Source organism: Xenia sp. Carnegie-2017, unplaced genomic scaffold (genome assembly GCF_021976095.1).
Source record: "Xenia sp. Carnegie-2017 unplaced genomic scaffold, XeniaSp_v1 HiC_scaffold_25, whole genome shotgun sequence".
In the NCBI taxonomy this organism is placed as follows: domain Eukaryota; kingdom Metazoa; phylum Cnidaria; class Anthozoa; order Malacalcyonacea; family Xeniidae; genus Xenia; species Xenia sp. Carnegie-2017.
This window is the reverse complement of record NW_025813488.1, coordinates 2,295,894-2,318,228: the sequence shown is the minus strand read 5'-3', so window position 1 is coordinate 2,318,228 and position 22,335 is coordinate 2,295,894. Positions and strand designations below refer to the sequence as shown.

At 37.5% G+C, this 22,335-nt stretch overlaps 4 protein-coding genes across 8 annotated transcripts; 3 read left to right on the top strand and 1 right to left on the bottom strand.

Annotated features, from left to right (window-relative positions):
• Positions 1 to 249: 249 nt before the first annotated feature.
• LOC124453217 (forkhead box protein N3-like) lies at positions 250 to 5,068 on the top strand. The gene is given in 7 exon segments (XM_047003988.1): positions 250 to 1,446; positions 1,609 to 1,649; positions 2,614 to 3,211; positions 3,349 to 3,388; positions 3,391 to 3,516; positions 3,587 to 3,782; positions 3,970 to 5,068. Coding segments are annotated over 5 exon segments (1,242 nt in total). The 5' UTR covers positions 250 to 1,446; positions 1,609 to 1,649; positions 2,614 to 2,626; the 3' UTR covers positions 4,265 to 5,068.
• Positions 5,006 to 10,509, bottom strand: LOC124453205 (spermatogenesis-associated protein 17-like). 2 transcript variants are annotated; one of them, XM_047003974.1, is made up of 12 exons: positions 10,340 to 10,509; positions 10,053 to 10,142; positions 9,640 to 9,772; positions 9,535 to 9,553; positions 9,325 to 9,409; positions 9,075 to 9,144; positions 7,961 to 8,197; positions 7,785 to 7,885; positions 7,271 to 7,318; positions 6,593 to 6,661; positions 5,523 to 5,583; positions 5,006 to 5,297 (listed from the first exon to the last, which is right to left on the bottom strand). In XM_047003974.1, the coding sequence occupies exons 1-12, from the start codon at positions 10,405 to 10,407 to the stop codon at positions 5,235 to 5,237; spliced, it is 1,044 nt and encodes a 347-aa protein (XP_046859930.1). In that variant the 5' UTR covers positions 10,408 to 10,509; the 3' UTR covers positions 5,006 to 5,234. The 2 variants fall into 2 exon arrangements, with proteins under 2 accessions (XP_046859930.1, XP_046859931.1); XM_047003975.1 differs by lacking the exon at positions 5,523 to 5,583.
• Positions 8,193 to 22,107, top strand: LOC124453204 (outer dynein arm-docking complex subunit 2-like). 4 transcript variants are annotated; one of them, XM_047003972.1, is made up of 16 exons: positions 8,193 to 8,403; positions 14,509 to 14,615; positions 15,263 to 15,488; positions 15,577 to 15,647; positions 16,430 to 16,510; positions 17,209 to 17,274; positions 17,392 to 17,506; positions 17,588 to 17,647; positions 18,163 to 18,312; positions 18,518 to 18,590; positions 18,667 to 18,806; positions 19,982 to 20,203; positions 20,807 to 20,914; positions 21,499 to 21,663; positions 21,757 to 21,820; positions 21,926 to 22,107. In XM_047003972.1, the coding sequence occupies exons 6-14, from the start codon at positions 17,225 to 17,227 to the stop codon at positions 21,646 to 21,648; spliced, it is 1,068 nt and encodes a 355-aa protein (XP_046859928.1). In that variant the 5' UTR covers positions 8,193 to 8,403; positions 14,509 to 14,615; positions 15,263 to 15,488; positions 15,577 to 15,647; positions 16,430 to 16,510; positions 17,209 to 17,224; the 3' UTR covers positions 21,649 to 21,663; positions 21,757 to 21,820; positions 21,926 to 22,107. The 4 variants fall into 4 exon arrangements, with proteins under 4 accessions (XP_046859928.1, XP_046859927.1, XP_046859926.1 ...); XM_047003971.1 differs by lacking the exon at positions 8,193 to 8,403 and having other exon boundaries at positions 14,062 to 14,615; positions 16,708 to 17,274; XM_047003970.1 differs by lacking the exon at positions 8,193 to 8,403 and having other exon boundaries at positions 14,064 to 14,615; positions 16,454 to 16,510.
• On the top strand, positions 10,622 to 13,182 carry LOC124453201 (dual specificity protein phosphatase 10-like). The gene is made up of 3 exons (XM_047003967.1): positions 10,622 to 11,540; positions 11,937 to 12,323; positions 12,630 to 13,182. Exons 1-3 carry the CDS (start codon positions 11,018 to 11,020, stop codon positions 12,839 to 12,841), a joined length of 1,122 nt encoding a protein of 373 aa, XP_046859923.1. The 5' UTR covers positions 10,622 to 11,017; the 3' UTR covers positions 12,842 to 13,182.
• Positions 22,108 to 22,335: the final 228 nt, after the last annotated feature.

Here is a 22,335-nt window from a genome sequence, read left to right as displayed (position 1 = left end):
TTTGTGACAAAAAGGCCTTTACTTTATGCAAATGTCATGAATCATTGGACCGATCTCTGTATACGTAGTCATAAGAACAAGAGGCTGCGTTACGCTGTTGCCGTGACTCCCCGCACTCAGACGTCACGAAGAAGTCAGATTGCTAGACGGGCTTGTGGTTTCTTGCTGGTTTTACCACGATTGAAAGAGCATTTTACGGCGTTTCTTTTTCTTGGGAAATCCGTTCGTGTAAAGGTGAGATATGCTGCAAAATTTCACAGTCTTTTCTTCTTTATTTTGTCTTGGTCCATTGAATAGAACTTCGTCTTTATCGTCGAGCTACATGCGAGTACGGCTGTTCGTTGATGGCGAGCGATTTAGCGGAATTTGCTTTATTAGCTGCTAATTGTAACAGCTTGCCCCGACAGCTGTTTTTCGAAGGATAATTGAAGTATTTTTCAATCTCAAAGTTTACCAAATTACATTCTAATTGTTCGAAAGCATCGGTATTTGCCACGTTCTTTAGGAGAATGTATCGAATCGCATTGATACAAATTTGAAACATTTGCCACAAGTGCTACACAAATTATTTAAAAAACAACGCGTGGCCCGAATATTAACTTAATCCCTCGGGTAAATATGACATATAAGTGTTTCCCAATCGTTAAGAACCAAATATTTGCCGGCCTCGTTAGTTTTTATTGCATTTATAATACGGCAGTTGCAAAGAAACAGAACCGGGCTTCACTGTTTTAGTTATAATTTCATTGCTATAGCGTGTGTGACGGGTCAGAACGCGGCGTTCCTGCTTTCGTGATCTGTTTTAAAAGTTATGCTGTTTCAACGATACCTTACAAAATTTTTATAAAGAGATTTATTCCTACTGAATAAAGAGGACAAATGACTAATTGTAAAACCATTCAATATATTTCGGTCTTTCGAAATGAGACGTTTTTATTTGCATGAAATCACGCAAGATCAAGTCATTTTCAACTGACGTTTTTTCAAGTGATGTTTGAAGTTTGAAGGCGAATCATTGACATCTCATTGGAGGAAATGTATTTGTCGGTTTCGCGAGCAGATTTTTGCTGTTATTTGCTTGAAGAATTCGGTTAGAGGAACTTGCCCGTTCTGGTTGATTCGTTCTTTCCACATAAGGAAAAAGAGCTCTTTGATTTGAGTAAATAAATTCATCAGTCGAGTCATGGCGACGTCGGTTGCCGGTAACGACGCCATACTGATTGGCTCCCCGCTACCCGTAGCCATAACAACTGCACATCAGCGGTCCACGCGCGTGGAATATGAACACACACGCGGTTCTCACACTTATCGTTTTCGATAAAGATATGAGTTGTTTATTTGCACGTAGAAACTGAGATAAACGTGCAGCCATGATCCATGGTTGGTCTTGGACGAACGTGAACGCCGAGAACATAATGGAAGGGAGAATTCCATCTTGAGTACAATGTATGTCGATCACTGTGGAGTCAGTAAATTATGAAAGGCATAAACATTTGTTGTATCGTGAACATGTATATCTCTGCTCTGACTTATGTATGATCTTTCAAATTATGAAATGTAATTTGACAATATTTTTAGTCACGAGGATTTTTCCCCCATGTTTCATAGGATTACGCTTTCGGGAAAACGCGATTTTGGATTTCTTAATTGTAAGTTTTGCCGAGAAATTAGAATGTTTTTTTTTTATGGGAAAAGCGCGCTTTGACCCGCGAACCGCAAAAGTGATCTTTAAACACACGAGATATGCCACCATATAGCATATTGATCCGAATTCTCATGAGCGTTTCAGAATATGTTTTTAATCGTGCCGTATTCGTATGATAAAAGCGAAATTCCGTTGTCGGTAATATTTCCGTGGTCTTCGACACATTTTGGTGTTTTTAGTCAATAATCACTTTAAAGGGGCCGTGAAAATTTTGTGAGGTCTATTACACTTATTAAACGACCCTGACTGAGCACTTACTAGTATCGAGTGATGGAGGTTTTTGCAATGCATTCTAAATTATTGTTCCAACGAGTACACTGTGATTTTGTTTTGAAAACTGCAGCCAAAATGTATAAAATGTTTATTCTTTGGCTAATTTGCGATAGTTGACATAACAACGTAAATCCTAATTCTAATATGCCATGTAATCATTTTAATTTATCGTGTTGTGTTGTGTCGTGTTTCTCTCATACGAATAAGTACGTCAATAAAAGCACATTCCGTTAAAAGTCAATTTTACCTTAATGAAAGACTGCGTCATTTATTAATGCAAAGAGATGTTTGTCCGTATCTTATATATTTTTATCTATTTCATTTCCCACTGTCGCTTGGTCGTAAATATATTGGCAAGAGTTTCAATTTACGTTTCCTGAAGAGCTCTTCTCAATTTTTCTCTTTCAGTATTGTATCGCGTTGCATATTTTGCTCTTTTTTGAGAATTTGAAATGTTGGCATTTTCGATATAAACCATAGCACTTTAATCAGCTTTATATCGTATATGAGCCCGTTTATGGGTAAAATTATCCTGCACATGTGCCCACGTGGATAAGTTTGAAATACTTCCTATCTTGTTGCCTCAATCGCTTGGAAAAGTTTTTTGTCTAATCTTACTTTCTTGCATTGTTTAGTGAAATTTTATAAATGAGGATGGAAAAATCTCAGATTGTTGTGAAGCAGCCACCTCAACTGAAACAGATAAGGTCAGTAAGTGTAGCCAGCAATCCGGATGAAAAAGACAAAGTTAAAGTGAACTTGAGCAATAGTTGTTTCAACGCCATACCAGTGGGAAAGAAACCATTAGATTTGGATCTGACCAATCTCAATTGGCTGCAAAATAACAACTTGCTCAGAGGAATCCATTCTGGAAATAAGACGGGCTGTATATCTCCACCACAAGATATGGATATGGATTTATCCTTTGTGCCGGGGACACATATTCTAGGTGGTGCTGTTAAACACAACAGCTCATCAAAGATGAACCTTAATAATGTCAAGAACAGTCCTCGCAAGCCGCCTTACTCATTTTCTTCGCTTATATTTATGGCAATTGAGGATTCTCCTAACAAGAGATTGCCTGTGAAAGACATTTATCAATGGATTACAGAAAGATTTCCGTACTTTCGAAATGCTCCATTGGGATGGAAGAATTCTGTGCGACATAACTTGTCATTGAACAAATGCTTCAAGAAAGTTGACAAGGATAAGGGACAGGTAACAGATGTGATAGTTATGGCAAATAAAACGAATTAGTATAGACATTATGCGTATGTTAGAAGGAACTGTAAATTTCACATTTCTTGTTTGCTTGACTTCGACATAGCTAAAGAGTGTGGTTTTATGAAAATGTCAATATTTTACAATAGGCAATGGGATCTTTATGGTGTGTCGATGTGGACTATCGACCAATCTCATGCAAGCACTGAGAAAAACACCTTCATTTCATCCTTATGTTCAGTGGACCACACCTCCGCCTTCACCACAAAGACTAAGTGGTTCAACAGCCAGGGCTTTAGAGTCAACTCTACTACAGAGTATGTGATCTTGTATATGAATGATTTTGTATGATTATGCTGTCCCTCTAATGATCCTTCCATTATTTAGGCATCACTCAAAGCGGAAGGAGCACACCAAATGTTGATCCAGAAGCCGAGGCAGCTGCGGTTGCCACTATGTGTTTGATGGGTGGTAACAGGTCCTCCGAGGATGTTGAATCAATCAAAGTCAAATCAAGGCCCCAGAGAAGTACTTTCTCTGATTTACTTTCAGTTGCAGTCTCATTGGATAAAGCTCAAAGAAGGTTAGTTATGTAATTATTTTGAAGATAATAGGTGTGATATTGTAAACAGTTATGTGCATATTTATGTGTAGAAAGCTACTTTATACCGAAGGTAGCGTTCCAGTTATATTCAGGTCAATGTTTAGCATTAGACGCGTGTGGTACATGAATAACCAAATTTTGATATGACAATTTGTCATTTTCGCAGTCGGAAAAAAGGTCGAGGGATGTCGCCAAGCTCGTCAATGGACAGTGAATACGAGTTCTATCAACACTGCTCCGACGAATCAGACAGGGAGCACGAAAGCGAGGCCATGGACTCTTTAATAAACGACGATTCGCTAGAAGATAGCGGCTACGGTGATAGTCTTCCCAAGTCTCGATCATCAGAAAAGAACTGTGATGTCATTGATGGCGCGGACGCCTTACTGGAACTAGCGAGTAAGGCGTGTGCCCTGAAGCGAATGTCAATTAGAGAGGGGAAAGGGGGCAGTGCTTCGTGATTGGTGATGATTGAGACTGGAAGACATGAATTTGGAGAGGAACGGTTGTTGCCTTGATTGGCGACGTGATTTGAATCCATGGGAGGCTTATAGGAGCTGAACGACCAGAATTTCTGTACGGCGATCAGGGATAAGTGTACGATTGAATGGTATCCAGTTCTCTGCGCATCTCGATGAAGGGGGCGTGAATGGTATCCAGTTCTCCGCGCATCTCCATGAAGGGTGCAATATATTCTCTTCTGGGTGAATACAACATGGACTTAAATAAACATGGTCTCGTATAGTTGTACGATATAAAACACTACTTTTATAGCTGAGTGTTGTGGTGCAAGTGACGGTTGCAGGGTTTTAGCATATTTTTTACGCACGCGCAATCGTTACAGTTCGTTCACCAAACTACTGCATATACCTACTTGGTGCCGGTTGCACGAATCCTGGATAGCGTTGTCCATTGGATGATGAACGTATGAAAAAAAAATGGTCTTATTTTCTTCAGAAAAATTAAAACTTCTAATGTTGTAAAAAATTGCAACCTTGTCGTGTTGGATTGTAAAGAAGTTGATTTGAATGGTATCCGGGCTTCGTGCTAATGGTGTTCGTTCACATCAGCTTGCATGTGGTTGGCTAACTTTGTGCGCTTGACGTGATGTGGTTAAGGCCTGTTTTAGGATATTTTAATTACACTGAGGATGTAATTTGTGTAACCAATGAATACTTATTTAATCGAATCGCATTCGTTAATGAAACAAAAGCAAAATAGATATATTTTTCACGTGACATTATACAGTATACGCGCGAGAAAAATCTTTTGTCTTCATCTTTTATTTTAGTATATGTGTTCACCATTCTCGGGAAGCGCGGTTACAAAAATAGCTTTGCGCGTCAATGCACTGGGGCAAGTGTCAAAGATGTTAAATGAATTTCATTCGTGAAATCACAACTCTTCATAGAAGCGAATTGATGATTTTATTTAATAATAAGTCTTGCCAAATTTTTCGAACACGGGAATAGGCGAGACCACGTTGCGAAAACGCTGAAAGAGAAAAGAAACACATCAAATTAACGCGTTTTAAATCGCAAGAGTAAAAATCATGCGATTTTTCACGCTTCCGTAACGAGAGACGGCTCTCCGACGTCTTTTATATTTCTTGAATGAAATCCAATTAATTAGTCACTTTCGTAAATAAATAAGCGGCGGCTTGCGATATCACATGACCTATATTCCCCCAACTTATTCTTAGCATCTTACATCAATTACCTTGTTAATATGATGGCCATCACGCAATTCGTCTCGGAAACTTTTCGTTCCATAAGGCAAACTAAAACACGCAATGTTAAACATTACTCCTCATCGTAACTGCAGACCACGAAGCGCTGGCAGAGCAATTTTAGCAATTTGATTTGCCTTCAATTAGCGTTCCGCTGCGCTTTAAGCAGTTTCCCGCGATTTGCTGGTACCGGTAGTTTTGATACTTTACCAGCTGAAGACGGATTGTTCAAAGATAAATGAAATTGGTACGGGTAGTTGTTTAGTCCGTGTCACACGTCTTGTGAACCGTATTTTTATTAACACACACCGTGAATGTCTGGTGCACGGAATTCAAAAGTACGACTGGTTTCATTTGCAATGTCGCGGTTTTACAGGCATCTGTATTTACTCCTGTTGTGATGATTTTCACGTGTCCACTCAATACGAGAATCCCAGATTTTCAACGAAATGAATATTGTAATGCCCTGAAATTTACATAACAAGACAAAAACTTGCTGCTTGCCACGCAAATGTATTTAAAACACGAATTCGTTCTGGTGGTCTGTTTATGTTGAGTTTTGATGAATAAACGATGTGTTGCCATAGTGAGCTTTGATGAATAAACGATGTGTTGCCATAGTTTTGAATTTAAGTAATAAAAGATGTTTACTGTGTTTGCGCAGGCGCATGCAAACCGAGGAGACCTTTGACAGAACTCGAGAGCTGATCAGTGTAAGCCTGAGACCGAACTTTGAGGGTTGCACCTGCTCGAGAGTTCTCGCGAAACGTCTCCCAGGTTTGCAATGGCTTATGCAAACACGAAAAACATCTTTTACTCCATTATAAAGTAACAATAATGCAAAACAGATGAATTTAAAGCAAGCGTTTTAGTTTTTCCTCTAACGCGAATTCATGATTTTATTAATTGATTGAGCTCAAATCGATTAGCATTGGCTAATGAAAACTCAGCAACGAACCAATCAGCGCGCGCGTTTTATTGTTGATATTATACTTGTGCTACATAACGTATATTCTTTATAACACGAGCTGTGGCGTACGATAATCAAAAGGCGACTTACCTTCCAAATTTGGACGTTGTATGTAGCAAAGGACTGTACGGTTTCTCGACATGAGTAAACGGTTTAAACCTAACGATGTATAGAATAGAACTTAGCGTTATAACGTCGTTGTGATCTTTGATAGTTTAGACAAAAAACCATGACCAGCCGACAATTTAAAAAAGTATATGTTCTTCCATCTTACAAATTTCGGGTAGACTTGATTATTCTTACAATTGATTAAGAATTTCAAATCAAGTAGAGCTTTCTCATAGCGTCGTTGTGATCTTTGATAGTTTAGACCAAAAACCATGACCAGCCGACAATTTAAAAGTATATGTTCTTCCATCTTACAAATTTCGGGTAGACTTGATTATTCTTACAATTGATTAAAATTTCAAATCAAGTAGAGCTTTCTCATAGCGTCGTTGTGATCTTTGATAGTTTTTTAAATTGTCGGCTGGTCATGGTTTTTGGTCTAACCTATCAAAGATCACAACGACGCTATGAGAAAGCTCTACTTGATTTGAAATTCTTAATCAATTGTAAGAATAATCAAGTCTACCAGAAATTTGTAAGATGGAAGAACATATACTTTTTTAACGTTATAAATACTGGCAATAAATTGCAACGTAACATAACAGTGATATAACGACAAACAACATGACTGATTCTGCTACAAATTGAATGTGAACTCACGGGACGTCAACGACTTGAGCGATCCAATCTTCCGCTTTCATCTTCTCTCTTAACATGTAAAACAGTTCACGTAAAGGCTCAGATTTCAACTTCGTGTATGACGTCAGTCATATTATGTTATTTTGAGTATTCATAATTCAATTATCGTTGTTTCGTCATCGTCTTATTAAAAACGCGATGTTGTGGTTTATAGTTTGTTTTCCATTCAAACAAAAATTTTCGCTACCCAATGTTTGGGACGTTATTTTCATACTTTAACTAATTTTTGGCTTGCCTTTAAAATACGTAGCATGGGAAGGGGGGGTATAGGATGAGAATGAACTACTGACATACACACCTTCCTTCTCTTAGTGAAGTGTATAACGTCCGCTTATGTAATATGGGAAGGGGGGTATAGGATGAGAATGAATTACTGTTATACACACCTTCCTTCTCTTAGTGTAGTGTATGACGTCTGTATATGTAATATGGGAAGGGGGGGTATAGGATGAGAATGAATTACTGTTATACACACCTTCCTTCTCTTAGTGAAGTGAATGACGTTTGTACACGTAAGGTCGGACTCAAAGGGCGATGACGTTGATGACTAACTTCCTCTAGTGTACGAAACGGTCCCTGCGTATAATTGTAAACAGATATCTTTTTCCTTCTACATAGCCACTGTATACATGCTAGGCTGGGGCAAATTACCTGAATAGCCTTTCCAATCGGAGGTAAAGAAATTCTTTCGTCATTTAAGATTTTCGTTGTAGAGTTTGCCGTGTTCTGTATCTTGCATTTGCGATGCGGTCTGTGGCGAAGTCGTGTGGATTTAATATCCATTTCTTTCGCTGCCAGTTCCGGATGTAAACGTGTCTTGTAAATTCCAGGAACTTGAATGGTGCTCACTAAGTAGTGATGACGCTTGTTGAACTCTTCTGTTTTTGCCTAAAAGGATGGAATTTCTTGTTGATGAGATAATTTACATTGTGAAGCATCTTCGAGAAATGTAACATTGCGGAAGAAGCAGTTTTGAAGGAAAGATTACGCCGCTCAACGGTTTGCTTTTGTCGTGAGTTTTGTAAAGCTTTTAGTGACAAAGATCTTTTCAGGCTGTATTGACTCAACTATGCTACAGGAAGGCGAATCTTTAGGTATACGTTCCCATTCTTGTATCGCGCCTTTATTTTATCATTCTTCCTACAATTTAGCTTGGGTCAGGTCTATTGTTATAAATATATATATATTGATCTTAGGAATCACTGCTTTCACACAGACGAAGCCAGGTCGATTTTTTCATCACCCGTGCACAAATAATTTTCCTATTATTCATTGGAGAACGTTCAAAAAGTTTGTCTTCTAAAATGAATGGTTTTAAAGTAAATGGTTTGAACCCGGGAGTATCGTTACATGTTTGTAAATGTAGATCAACAAAAACGGTCCTTCTCAGGACTATACCAACGTGGACGAACTACATTTACAAACATGAATGGTTGTATTGAAGGAAACACGTTGGGCGACTGCATTGCAACTCTTTAGTTAGTACTACATTGTCTCAGTAAGCCAGAAGTGGAAAGAAACAATAAAAGGGAAGTGGAGTAGAGGGGATCAATTAAGGATGTAGGAGGATGGATAGAGCAAGATTCCCGGAACTGGCGTAAATGGGGGGGGGGAGGTCGTAGCTAACGACGGACCAGTCCCTACCTCTCTTCCCCGCCTCGTGAGGGATAATATTTAGGCGTAGGAAATTGTTACTGGCCGCCCAACGTTACTATTAATTCACATAAATCTGTTCATTTGTTACGTATATATTTCGCGAAAATACCTGTTCAACCATCTGTTGTTTTATTTCTTTCTCCCGGTCCAAACTGATTCTCCACATTTTCAGTTCCTTTCTACAATACAAGTTATTACATTACACTAATTCATCTTGTTCAGAGGAAGACGAACGAACGTAATATAAGATCAATATAGTTCGGGAAATCACTGAGCTCAAGTCATGCGGTGCCACCATTGTCACATGACACGCATGCACCGGAAGTTGCGTGATTAATAGTTCTATTGTGCTTACGAACCTAACAATGGAGTTCTTCTCTTTAAGCCCCTCCATGTAGCGTTTCCTGTTGTAATAGTTGTGAACGTACTTTCGAGCATAGTAGCCTGTTGGAAAATATCTCGCGGTCAGTATCTCAAGACGTTCATTATTGCACAATAAATGAACAATTTACAATAAAATTTATAAAAAAACAATTCTTTATTGTGCGTGTGGTTAATTAAACACAAACCTCGCCAACGTTTTTGAATCTGAAAAAAAGATTGAAAGAATTCGGAATTTGTTTGTGAAAGAAGATCACAGAACCGTCTCGTTGGTGACTTGAACAGTCCCATACCGTTGTTGCCATGGTGTTATAGAATTGCTCGCGCATTTTGTTTACTTCATAATCAACCGTACGTTGGTAACGTTTGCGATCAAGATGACCTCTATATTGCTTCTGTATTGTCGTTGCACAATTATTGAGGAATCTAGTGGAATATAAAGATAAATATTTGGCTTGCTTCCTTGAAAATTGTAACAATTGCACTAAGGCTTGTCTTCAAATACGACGTAGTTTTGAGTTTTGTTGAAATGCGTTTTTTCATGTTTCTTTTGCGTGACTTGCACGACGGAAGGTCGTGCTTTGTTACATAACTTTGCCGGAAAAGCAACTATTTTCCGTTGAAGGTTATGACCATGGATTTTTACATTTTTTCATTGTATATCGTTTGAATCTCTTTGCGAACAAACTCATTTTCCATGTCTTACTTAAGATAACTCCTGGCTTTGATCCCACGGAACCAGCTTTGAATACGTATTGCAGCTTTGTGCTCTTTTATCCTGTGCCTTTCAGCCTCTCTAAAGAAACATAACATGCAAATGATTTTTGGATGAGAGTGAAGAAGAGAGTTCTTTAGCTCTTTGACTGAGTGACAATAAACACTAAATAATCACTTTCAAAATATATCATGCTCATTTCGCAAAAAAATAGCTATAGCAACGCTTTATTCGCTGTTCAAAAGCGCACTTATACTCTAAATTTAATACAGTTGTACCTTATTCGCTCAAATAATGCGTCTTTTATCGATAAACTATCCAATTTTATCCGTATAAAGGTCGCCATTATTGTGTATTGTTAGTCTGTTGTCATGGATACTTCTTTCCATCGTCCATATTAATTTTACATACAATTAAATTCAACGCGTTTCTCGCACTCGTTTTTTTTTTTCTTGATTTAGTTTTTTTTCATACATAAAGGAATTTTTTTGAGTATTTCGACAAAGTGTTTAGTTTGAATCAGCAACTTAAAAAAGGAAAGGGAAAAAACATGCAATGACGTCATTTAAAAATTTGCCATCGCTTTGCGACGTCATGTCGAATTAGCTCGAGTGTCACATGAGTAAGACAGACGAATTTGATTGGCTAATGGTGATGTAATGAATTTTATTTAGCACGTTGTAGTGCTAGCTGGCGTAATGGACGCAAAGCATATTGAATGAAAAGTGGGCTTTTTTCCGCCGTACTTCTTGCTATAAAGGCGCAGCAATGCTGACTAAATAATAAAAATCTCTTGAACATTTGTGTATAAATTTTTGAGCTTTTATTTTAGTGCAAATCCATTTTTCTGGCCTTCACTTATTTAAGTTTGCTACTTCGATTCCTTTATTTGTAAACAAAGGCAGCGAAGGTTCTTCGATTTATCATCAAACGAAAGGATCCCGTGTTGAACCTTGATGGTGACTGCTTGTGAACAACGTTGGGGTGAAATTTTTGATACTGGATCGACGACTTGTACGGGGATGCACAGAAAAGGAGAAACGTCGTCGTCAACTGGATCTCGCTCCGTTGGTGGGAAAACCGGCGAAATGTCAGGATGTCTTTTATCGAAGTTACAGTCCATTCTACCTTGTGAACTGTCCAAACTCATCTCGGAAGATGATAAGAAGGCAGACGATCTAGTCCTCATTGACTGTCAATCTTTCATGGAATATAGTTCAAGTCATATAACCGGGGCGTACCATTTGAATTGCACTGGGATGCTGAAAAGACGATTGACACAGGGGAAACTTAAAGTGCATGATCTGTTTTCATCAGCGCAAGGGAAAGAAAGATTTCTGGAGGCAAAGACAAGCAATAGGCCTGTTATCGTTTATGACAATACTTGTGATACAGCCGAATTTAGTTCGTCGTCAAAACCCATTACTCTAGTCACGAAATTTCTCTTAAACGAAGGCACTAACACATTAATTTTACAAGGTGAGTTTCTAGCTGGTTTTTTTTGGCAATGAACGAAAAAAGACTCGGTGAAAAAGGGAAGGAAAGTTTTTAATGCCTTGTCTTCAACTAGGGCATGTTGCAGTGATATTATCATTCAACGCACATAGATGATTCAGTTGATTGCAAAGAAGGTGCAATCATTTCAGTTGAAAATAAGTTCATTTTTTATGTCGATTGACTTGATCATTTCTAGTGTCACAAATCAACATGCCCTGTATTATATAGTTCATTTTTCATTGATGACACGGCAACTATTTGCCAGTCATGGTGTGAGTCAGCTGAACATGACACCGAATGCTGAAAAGGCAAAAATATTTATGTAAATAAATGGCAATTTACACAATTACTCACGATTTTTGAAAAAATTTTTGACAGGTGGACTTCGAGAGTTTGTGCAACATCATCAAAATCTTTGTGAGTCGGTACGCAAGGCGGCGAAGGATACTCAACCTGATCGTGTAACCTTAGTCAGAGCTACGGATAAGCTAAGCACCCAACTAAGCAAAATAGAATGTCCTAGTAGCGTAGCTGATTGTTCTCCTGTATCAGAAATAATCCCCTTTCTATATATTGGCAATAAGATTAGTGCTTCAGATGAAACTCTAATTGATAAACTAAACATAAAATATGTTCTCAATGTAACTAAAGACCATCCTAATTACTTTGAAAACCGACCGGAGCTCATCTATAAGAAAATCTCTGTTAATGACTCGAATAAGGAAGATATTGGAGTTCATTTTGAGGAAGCTTTACAATTTGTTGGTAAGGAGTTTTTTATGTATCATTTGGGAAAGCTGAAAGAATATTTGACAAATTCTTATCAAATGTAAATTTCAATGGCTTTACTTTTTTTCCATATTTCTGTGATATGTTTCATTCCATAAATGTGATTGGCTGTAAAAACTCTTAGCTTTTTGAGGAATTCTTGCTCTTTGTCTTTTATAACAATTATAAATTCCTTTCCACCCAGTCATTTATCTGGATAATTGAATTGCTCTCGGCACCGCTTCGGAAGCGTCCGTTCATTGATATACTTTTGACGTATGTGTTTTCATGTTTGTGGTATAGATGAAGGACGTCGAAAAGAAAAAGGAGTTTTAGTTCATTGTCAGGCTGGCATTTCAAGATCAGCTACCATTGTTATTGCGTATCTTATGAAACATGAAAGATTAACGTTAAACGACGCTTACAAACTTGTGAAGGAGAAGCGACCTGTAATTTCGCCGAATCTCAACTTTATGGGGTCGTTGTTGAAGTTTGAGAAAACGTCTTTGCGATAAGTTAGCGATTCCTGGTTTTTTCATTTTCATTTTTCCTGCATAAAGTTGATGTTTACGACTTCTTAAATTCTTCCCGGTGGCATGCAATTGCGGAAATGAACGTTTCAAATGTGTTCCGTCGCTTTAGAAATTTTGAATCTTCGTCAATATGAGTTCAAAGTTTTCAATAGTTTAGTTTTGTGAAAATTAATCGTCGAGTGGACATTTGTTTTCGTGCTCATTTTCTATTTAAATTATGTTAATCTCTCTGGCTAAGCTAATCTTATATGGGTGTAAATCATAAAAGGACTCACATGTGTAAAAAGTGTGTATATTGATTAAAATAGGAACATGTAACAGCAGATATTGTAGTAACGCTTGGGTGTCGAATCATTTTGCTTTCGTGTGCTTAATATCTCGCTTAATTTGCTTATTTCATGAATTTAAACTAAGCGTTTTTTACCCTTCGGTTTGTACGTGTATCTCGCAATGCTACAACTCCTGTTCGCTTGGATTGTATGTAAAGCTTGTTGGAAATAAATTTTGTTGAAAAAAAAATTTGCGACAGCCGACGTTTTGTCTCAAGTTAGTCGAAAATCTATGTTATATTTCAAAATGGACCGATTTTCTTCATGAGTCTTAACGCATCAAAGTGAAACTACTGATATTGATGGCTATCTGTAGTCGAGTTTTCTAGCCTTTTATGGCGCAAATATCAGCTAGGCCTCTGGTGTCCCTCGTTTAAAGAAGAATGCAGAGACTTGCCAGTATTTTCCAGTCGCCATAAATAAATTAGGACTTCTCAGATATTGTTTGGTTGACTTTCAGATGCAAGAGATCTTAATCGCTTTATCCGGTAGTGTAAATTTTTTCAGATAATATTTCTTCGAATTGATGAACTGATGAGCCTGGTTTTCAAGCAAACAGCTGAGTCTTTATGGAAAATTAATGTTTCGCCCAGTTTCATCGCCGAAGTTTACAACTGAGGGCAGACATGTTTGTAAATGTAGATCGTCCAGGTTAGTATAGTCCTGAGAAGGACTGTTTTTGTTGTTGTTGACTGACGTTTCGACAACCTTAGCGGTAGTCATCTTCAGAGTCAAAAAATGACTATACTATACTTTTTTTTTGACTCTGAAGATGACTACCGCTAAGGTTGTCGAAACGTCAGTCAACAACAACAAAAACAGTCCTCAGGACTATACTAACCTGGACGATCTACATTTACAAACATGTAACGATACTCCCAGGCTCAAACCATTTACTTTAGAGGGCAGACAGTTAAAATTTAAAAAATTTACGACAATTATGCTCATTTTTGACAATCGGCGCATTTCCGACCATCGGTTAAAGGGAAATGCGTTCTTCCTTTAACATTTTACCAGAAGCACCTGTAAAATATTAATTTGTTATGCCAATGGACATATCAATAAGTTTAAACTAATAGTTGCGTCATCACTTAAACTACATTAATATTTAACTGATGCAACAATTCTAACTTTCGCTTCCGTAAAAATAGAGGTGATCTGACTTCGTCCTCGATTAACGCGATTGTTTAAAAAAAAGATTCTTAAAAGACTATTTGTCATCTCTCATGTTTGTCTCTCTAGATTTGAACAGATTTATCAGATTACTATATACTGTAGGTTTCGTTATTGGAAGATTAATGAATTTCATTTCGATGGCAGGCGGTAAAGATGTTAGAAAAAGAAAACAATGGGATTTGAAGATCGAAATAACGCGAAAATAGTGCGTACATGTCAACTGTATTGGCCATCAGCCTTCGAGAATGACTGTAAGATATATTTTGCTATGTGTTTTACCTCTTGAACTTTGGCTTTGTTCCTACCATTATTTTGAGCATATGACGTGCTGAGTTGTAGTTCCTTCCATCCGTTTTTGCTTTTAGCATGTTATAGCTCTCGTTTATGCTATCGGTTTTAGCTTGAAGCATTTTACACAGCTCTTGTTCCTTCTAGCTCAGGGGTCTCCAAACTACGGCCCGCGGGCCAGATGCGGCCCGTTGGGCTTCTCAATCCGGCCCGCAGAGGCACTTCAGAAAAAAATAATATTATTAAACAAAATAAATTTTGTGCAGAAAGTTCACGTTATGTCGCAAGCCAACTAGCAAGAGTGGCTTACGTCAATTTTTCTCCCAACTTCCTACTTCCGTTTCAAGCACACTGCGAAATTTAAAAAGCTGAAGGATAACGTGGAAATTTTTTATATTCTTCGGCCCTCAACATGCTGGATGAAAGTTCATGCGGCCCTCTGGCTGTAAAGTTTGGAGACCCCTGTTCTAGCTTGTAGCATGTTACAGCTCTTGTTCGTTACATCCGTTTTAGTCTGTAGCTTTTACAGCCCTACTCCCATACTCTCTGTGCTTTTTCCAAGAGTATTTCACAGTAGCTTATTTGTTTTATCTTTCGATTATTTTCACAGTCCCAAACGGTTCGAACTCCTCGAAAAGAGACGGACGACATCTTCGTCCAAGCAGAAATCATAAACAGCCCACGTATAGAGATTGAATTCCATTGAATCGCCACACAAACAAGATCTTAGAGAAACAGCTGAAAAAATATTAGACCGCACAAGATGAAGCGAGCTGAAAACGTGTTAAGAAATGCTACCGTATACATTGATTGTTACGTACATGCTTTGGAGAAAGGTACAACCATGTATCCTCTTGCTCAACTGAAATTTGAATCGTTGTCGTGATGCAATTTCTAAATTTATCTTTCTTATCTGATGTTAAGTTCTCCGTTTGTGGAAAATGTCGATATCGTCATTTCAACCAGCTGAGTTTATACGAGAAGGAAAGAAAAAGGTTTGTTTTGTAAAAAAAACTCTGAATACAATGTATTTATGCGAAAGTTCAAAAGCAGCTCGATTAAAATTTTCACTAGCTAGTCTACATTGATCTGAATTCGCTGCTTGTGAATGAAACATTTTTTAACTCCCCCCCCACCTACTCTGTGATTAATTTTTAATTTTTAATCCAATGAGCTGCCAGCCCCCAGTCTATGATAAATTTTCCAGGTTTATCGAAATGTGGTCGAATTTTCTTCCAAAAAATTGAACTTTGTGTGTTTTTGGTTCTTTAGCTACCTGGCACTTTACAATAGACTACAAAGTCATCACAGACATTTTATAAGCGCTGTGTTAAAATTAAAGTCTTGAAAAAAGTGGTATTCTGTAGCATTTTACAAAAGACTACAGAGTGATGGCAGGCATTCTATAAACGCTGTGTTAAAATTAAAGTCTTATAAAAGTGGTATTCTGTAGCATTTTACAAAAGACTACAGAGTCATGGCAGGCATTCTATAAACGCTGTGTTAAAATTAAAGTTTTTAAAATTGGTATGCTTGCAAAGTTTGGCATTTTTTACTTTGATATTTTCAGTTATGCTCGTTGGCAATATGCATCGAAGAATTCTCATATAATTAAGTCCATTTCACATCGTGTTCTCTGACTGTTTTAGTCAATGAATAGTACATTAATCCTTTTGTTTACCGTACGAAAGATACATAATCCGTTTATGAGATCATTTTTTCATATAATAAATTTTCAGTGTCATTTTCTTGCGATAATTATGTGAAATTATTCCAGTGTTTTCGCCTTTTGCTTACGAAGGATAGTACAGAGGAAGAAGTTTGTTTTGGTTGCGGATGAGTCGAATCCTTGAAACAGGTATGCTTTTTGAGTTATTTAAAAACTCTTGTGTTGAATGAGCAGTTTGCCAACTTTTATTCGGTCATTTTTTAATTTGGAGCTCACGTTTGTTTTTTTTGTGAAAAGTCTTTCTTTCGAAGATTTAAGTTCTGTTTTCCGCCTACCTTCTTTCGGTTGTTAGGTTATTAAAAGATTATTAAAACTCTCTCTCTCAGGCAGCTAGCTATAAAAATGGCTTTTCATTATCGTTCCCTAGCGTGGGACAGAGAATCCTTAGAAGTGTATCTGGTAGCTACTGTGTGGACGGGATTTAAATGGCAATTTATATGCTAAAAATCACACGCATAAAAAGTTATACGTTAAATGGAAGCGTATTGCCTCGATTCTTTGCTGTCATTATGCAGTGCCGATGAATTAAGAAAAACGAAAGAATTATAAATATTTTTTACGGTATTTGATTTTAGCTATACTGTTGTATACAAAGATGAAAAGACGACAATATATTTTTTCAGCAGATGTTATCTGCTTACGCATGATTATAAAATTGAACTTTCTTCATAACAGCAATTTATTCATTACTTGTGAACAAAGGCCTTATTTCATTTCGTTTGTAATATTGACTGCTTGTGCGTGTGTGTGTGTTGTCAGGCACGTGTTAATCGTGTTTGAATATTATATATTGTATTTCCATTGAGCTTTATTTTGCTCGTAATTAGGAAAATATGTTTTGAAATGAGCGCGAATGGGAAAATGGCCAAGTTGTCGACGAGCGTTTCTTCGATGTAAGTTTTTGTCGTTTTCTTCGTTTTTGTTTTTGTGATTTTGTCGTTTTCTTCGTTTTTGTGATTTTTGTTCGTTTATTAAAAGCTGGCCTTGAAGACGTTCGTTCTCGTATGTAGGTACTGGAAAATCCCATTTTTTCCTCAACAAAAGCAAATGATCGCCGATCATGGGATAATTATAAAAAGGCAATCAAATGTCGAAAATGAAGAAGACGCTGCTATACCGAGCAAGGTTTGATTTCTTTGTAAAATTCTAGGTATGGAAAATCGAAAAACATACAATACTATGATGTGATGTGTATGATGTTCATAGAAGGAAGTGACTTCTCATCCTGATTATTGGGAGATTCGCAAAATCATTCGCTTAATTCAGGTATTAACGGATGTTGAATATCTAAACATTCTTCACTCGATCCATTGTTGTCACATGTGATCCAGTGTGATCCCATGTTGCACGTAGTCTCAAGTAAATCCTTGACAAAAAGAATGATAGCACAACGCTATAACAAACAAGTACAAAAAATAACGACCTTACCTAACAACATTTGAGAAATCAACCTTCCACTCCTCTTCCTTGTAAACGAGACAAGTCTACTCAAAAGCAGAGAGCCTTATACGCTACAAGTCCCGGGCTTGTGACCGGTATAGCAGAGTTAAAAGGTGAAAGGTTTATAAGGCTCTCTGCTTTTCAGTAGACTTGTCTCGTTTACAAGGAAGAGGAGTGGAAGGTTAATTTCTCAAGTGTTGTTAGATAAGGTCGTTATTGTTTGTAGTTGTTGGTTATAGCGCTGTGCTATCATTCTTTTTGTTTAATAACACTCCAACTATTTAACCTTGTAAATCCTTGACATTATGCTCGTTTTTCCCTTTCTCGTCTCCCGTTCTTAGATCGGTGATCCAACGGCGACTGTGTTGATGTTATGTGCTCTTAAGGAGTTCGATTTTTTACAAACAGCTTTTGGCAGCGAAATCATCCGTCATCTTAACGGTGTTTCTCTTTTTCTGAACATCATTGAAACAGATGATGATCGATGTAAGGTGCGCGCATCTGTATTTCCTAACCATTAAAATCTCTTTCGGGCCCTTTAATTTAAACCTTTTCCCTTCAAACTTTGAGTCGAATTCAAAACTTCTTTTGCGTTCACGTTTTATTTCTTTGAATGCATCATTTGTTGTCTGTTGTCACAGTTGTCAAAAACAAGAATACGCTAGCTGTTGTGAGCTTATAACTTTTGCGTTATAGATGGCAGCACTAAATGTACTCGTGACTTTAGCAAGATCTCCAAAATCATCTGAAACAATCCTAAGAAAAAAAGGCATGCAAGCTCTGTTCTTTTGTTTCCCCAAACGCTCCGCTCTCGTCAGTAAAATATTGCTGCTTGTTGTTGCTAGGTATGCAGCTGTTTGTCTTAATTCTCAGGACGGAGAAAAATAAAACTGTCCTCTCTTTGGTTTGCGAAGTTATTACGTCCATGGCAAAGCATGGTTATGCCACACGATTCTTGAAGGAACTGAAGGTTGTGGAAATACTGGTAAGATCTTGCTTCAGGTTCTTTTTCATGAATACAGAAAGGATACAGTTCTAAAGATATAACGCGTGCTCTGACTGGTCAGGAAAGACATTTGAATTGATTGGACTGTTGTAACTATTAAAAATACGGTCAAGCCTTCCCGTAGGGCACCCTTCTATAGGGCAACCTTGGAACCAGTAAGTGTCCCCTTTAGTTACGTTATGACTGGTAGCTAATAACGTATTTTGGCAAGGACTCAGAAGCAGTGTCTGCTTTCAACAGATGTCTGTACATAAAAGTTTGACTGTACAGTGGCTTTCACTTAATGTTACCCTTCCTAAAGAGGATCAATATGTTGTTGTAAAGAAACACACGTAATACCTTCCTACGTGAGACCTAAGTATAGCTACGGTACTGTAAGTATAGCTAAGGTGGTGTAAGTATAGCTAAGGTGGTCTAGGTATAGCTAAGGTAGTATAAGTATAGCTAAGGTGGTGTAAGTATAGCTAAGGTGGTGTAAGTATAGCTAAGGTAGTGTAAGTATAGCTAAGGTAGTGTAAGTATAGCTAAGGTGGTCTAGGTATAGCTAAGGTAGTGTAAGTATAGCTAAGGTAGTGTATGTATAGCTAAGGTAGTGTAAGTATAGCTAAGGTGGTGTAAGTATAGCTAAGGTAGTTTAAGTATAGCTAAGGTGGTCCAAGTATAGCTAAGGTGATGTAAGTATAGCTAAGGTAGTGTAAGTATAGCTAAGGTAGTGTAAGTATAGCTAAGGTGATGTAAGTATAGCTAAGGTAGTGTAAGTATAGCTAAGGTAGTGTAAGTATAGCTAAGGTAGTGTAAGTATAGCTAAGGTAGTTTAAGTATAGCTAAGGTGGTCTAAGTATAACTAAGGTGGTCTAAAGAAGACTAAGTATGTCTAACGTGGTCTAAGTATGGCTAAGGTGTTCTATGTATGGCTAAGGTGTTCTATGTATGGCTAAGTATAGGTAAGATTGCGTAGGAAGGTATTACGGGTGTTCCTTTATAACAAAATATTGATACATTTCAGGAAGGATCAGATGAAGTAACAACCGTCTGATCGTGTATCTGTTTGCTGAAATTCTGCTGGCCTGTTTTGCGAAATTGAAGCACTATAAAACACCGAGTAAAGTCCCTGTTACCTTAAACAATTATCAATTCGTGTCATTGCTTTGTAGATGACTGTGTTTAAAGATTGCGCAAAGCACAAACGCCAAAGTGAAAACCTTAAACTGTTTCACAGTGTTTGCTACGCTGTTTGGAGTTGTTGCTTATCGGGGAGAAAAGAAGATGCAATTGCAGTGTCGGAATGTTTAGGCGTTATCACTCGTTTGGTTAGGACGAAGGATGACGAGCAAGTGCGACCATTATTGGGCATTATTGAGGCATGTTGTGATGTGGTAAGCTGAACACGATGTACGTTTTAGACAATGGCCAATTTCGACCTTCAAAAGTGCGTTGAAACAAACATGGTTTCTGGTATGTTCCCTAGGATTCATGCATCGTCATAGACATTTAAAATTTTCGCTCGTTCAATCTCGCGAAGCCTGTCAATTCCGGACATTCCGAACCTATATGTTTTGGCTTTTTTCCTAGACCACTTTCGTCTTTGGATGTGATTGTATAAACAACTTTTAAACGATGTTAAATATTAAAAGCTTTTTAGCTTGCTTTATATTTTCTACGTATAGCTAAACGTCATTAAACATTGCCGTTAACGCATGCATGCATACATTAGATATTTTCTACGTATAGCTAAACGTCATAAAACATTGCCGTTAACGCATGCATGCATACATTAGATATTTTCTACGTATAGCTAAACGTCATTAAACATTGCCGTTAACGCATGCATGCATACATTAGAAATTCATCCAACCATTTGAATTCGGGCGAATAGGAATTGAGTAGTAAAATGGAGATGGCGTTTGGAATTGATAAGCAATGAAACTTAGCTATTTTATGATGCCTTTCTCTTTACGCAGGGGATTTGTTTTTTTCAGTCATATTTTTGTCGCGAACTGGATGGCGAGAATTTGGTTGGTGAACTTATATCGAAGATGAAATCAACCGAAGCGATTAAAATTTTATCATTGAAGATTTTATACAAGGTAAAGGTACATTATTTATAAAGATTGTTTCGAGAGTTGCTAGCATACATACCAAGGCGGATGGTTCAAAATAATAACGTAATGGTTCTTTTCGGCGAGTGTTCTGGTCTTAAACAGTTCTTTTAAGAACTATCATGATATTGTTTTTTACCTTTCACCACGCTATTTGTAGTTTTTAAAACAATCTTTAGATTTTTCGCCGAGACGAAGTCTGTATTTTAGCATATTGTATTTGATTTACCTTCGCACGCCATTTCTTTAGTTGCACGGAAATAATTTCCAGGGGTGGAAGAAGTTTTTTACTTTCTGGGAACCACAGACAAATGCTAAAAAATTTCTGTGAAAATTGCATTGTTGAAATCACCAAAATAACAAAGATACGAATTATGTTTAAAAGTTATTAATCATTAACTATTAATTATGACGTTTCATAAACTGATTTAAAAGTGTTGTAATGGTTGCTGGAAAATTTTCTGCCAAACTCTCAACTCTACAAGATTTCTGGCAACTACGTTCCCAAGTTCCGATACTTTTTCAACCCTTGACAATTTCGTTTGCGAATTGTGTTTGTTCTTGCTCTGCAGTGTGCTGGCGATGAACGTTTTCAGAAAACGTTCATGAAATCAAACCACTTGCAAGACATCGTGATACTTTTTGAAAAGTTGCAAGGAAAGAGAGAGCGTGGAAACGTTGACTTTGTTACTGGGTTTCGTGTGGAAATGCTGTTTAAATGAAGAACATCGAGCGAGGTGTGCCAGAACTATCGAATTTATTTCCAAGTGTAGAATATTTCTCTTCATGTGCAACACAAATTCGTGAATGATTCGTCCTATTTGAAATAGATTTATAGATGAAGGAATTTTCTCCAACATTTTGAACATTATCAAAGAAGATCGATGTGTCGAGGTTTGTTGAGGTTTTCATACGATGCATTAGTCCTGATTGTTATTTGTTTATATTTTTCTTTGTTCAATGTTGCTGCTCTGAGTATTTATTCTTTATTTAATGTAGGTAAAAGCCATTGCCCTCGGTTTAATGTCCGACCTGTTGTCAGGAAACGTAGTTACGAACGTGATCCACGATTCTGACCTTGTCACCAAACTGATCCATTTCTTGTCCGTGACAGAATCCTTACTATTAATGAACAGTGCACGCTGTCTTGGAGTATGTGCTGTGGACAAGACTTTTAGAACGTAAGCTGCAACTTAAATAGCTGTTAATATGACAAGTTGCTTTTTTCTCCACGTCTTAAGAGATTCTCCCCCTCCGTTTTTGTTTTCTTGTGCTGTGGACAAGACTTTTAGAACGTAAGCTGCAGCAGGGGGTATAGGGAGTAGTTGCTCAGTTTCAACTAGAAGCGACTTAAATAGCTGTCAATATGACAAGTTGCTTTTTTCTCCACGCCTTAAGAGATTCTCCCC

What these genes read in the sequence shown, in the direction of transcription:
- LOC124453205 (XM_047003974.1), bottom strand. Translation starts at nt 10,407, where the DNA reads ATGGCGACCTTTATACGGATAAAATTGGATAGTTTATCGATAAAAGAC. An exon ending in AAAGCCAGGAGTTATCTTAA is followed by an intron (nt 9,773 to 10,052) that starts GTAAGACATGGA and finishes ATATTCCACTAG; the next exon opens with ATTCCTCAATAATTGTGCAA. An exon ending in CGATTGGAAAGGCTATTCAG is followed by an intron (nt 7,886 to 7,960) that starts GTAATTTGCCCC and finishes AATTATACGCAG; the next exon opens with GGACCGTTTCGTACACTAGA.
- LOC124453201 (XM_047003967.1), top strand. Translation starts at nt 11,018, where the DNA reads ATGGTGACTGCTTGTGAACAACGTTGGGGTGAAATTTTTGATACTGGA. An exon ending in TAACACATTAATTTTACAAG is followed by an intron (nt 11,541 to 11,936) that starts GTGAGTTTCTAG and finishes AATTTTTGACAG; the next exon opens with GTGGACTTCGAGAGTTTGTG. An exon ending in GGAAGCTTTACAATTTGTTG is followed by an intron (nt 12,324 to 12,629) that starts GTAAGGAGTTTT and finishes TTTGTGGTATAG; the next exon opens with ATGAAGGACGTCGAAAAGAA.
- LOC124453204 (XM_047003972.1), top strand. Translation starts at nt 17,225, where the DNA reads ATGAGCGCGAATGGGAAAATGGCCAAGTTGTCGACGAGCGTTTCTTCG. An exon ending in CAGATGATGATCGATGTAAG is followed by an intron (nt 18,313 to 18,517) that starts GTGCGCGCATCT and finishes TTTGCGTTATAG; the next exon opens with ATGGCAGCACTAAATGTACT. An exon ending in CATTGAAGATTTTATACAAG is followed by an intron (nt 20,915 to 21,498) that starts GTAAAGGTACAT and finishes CTTGCTCTGCAG; the next exon opens with TGTGCTGGCGATGAACGTTT.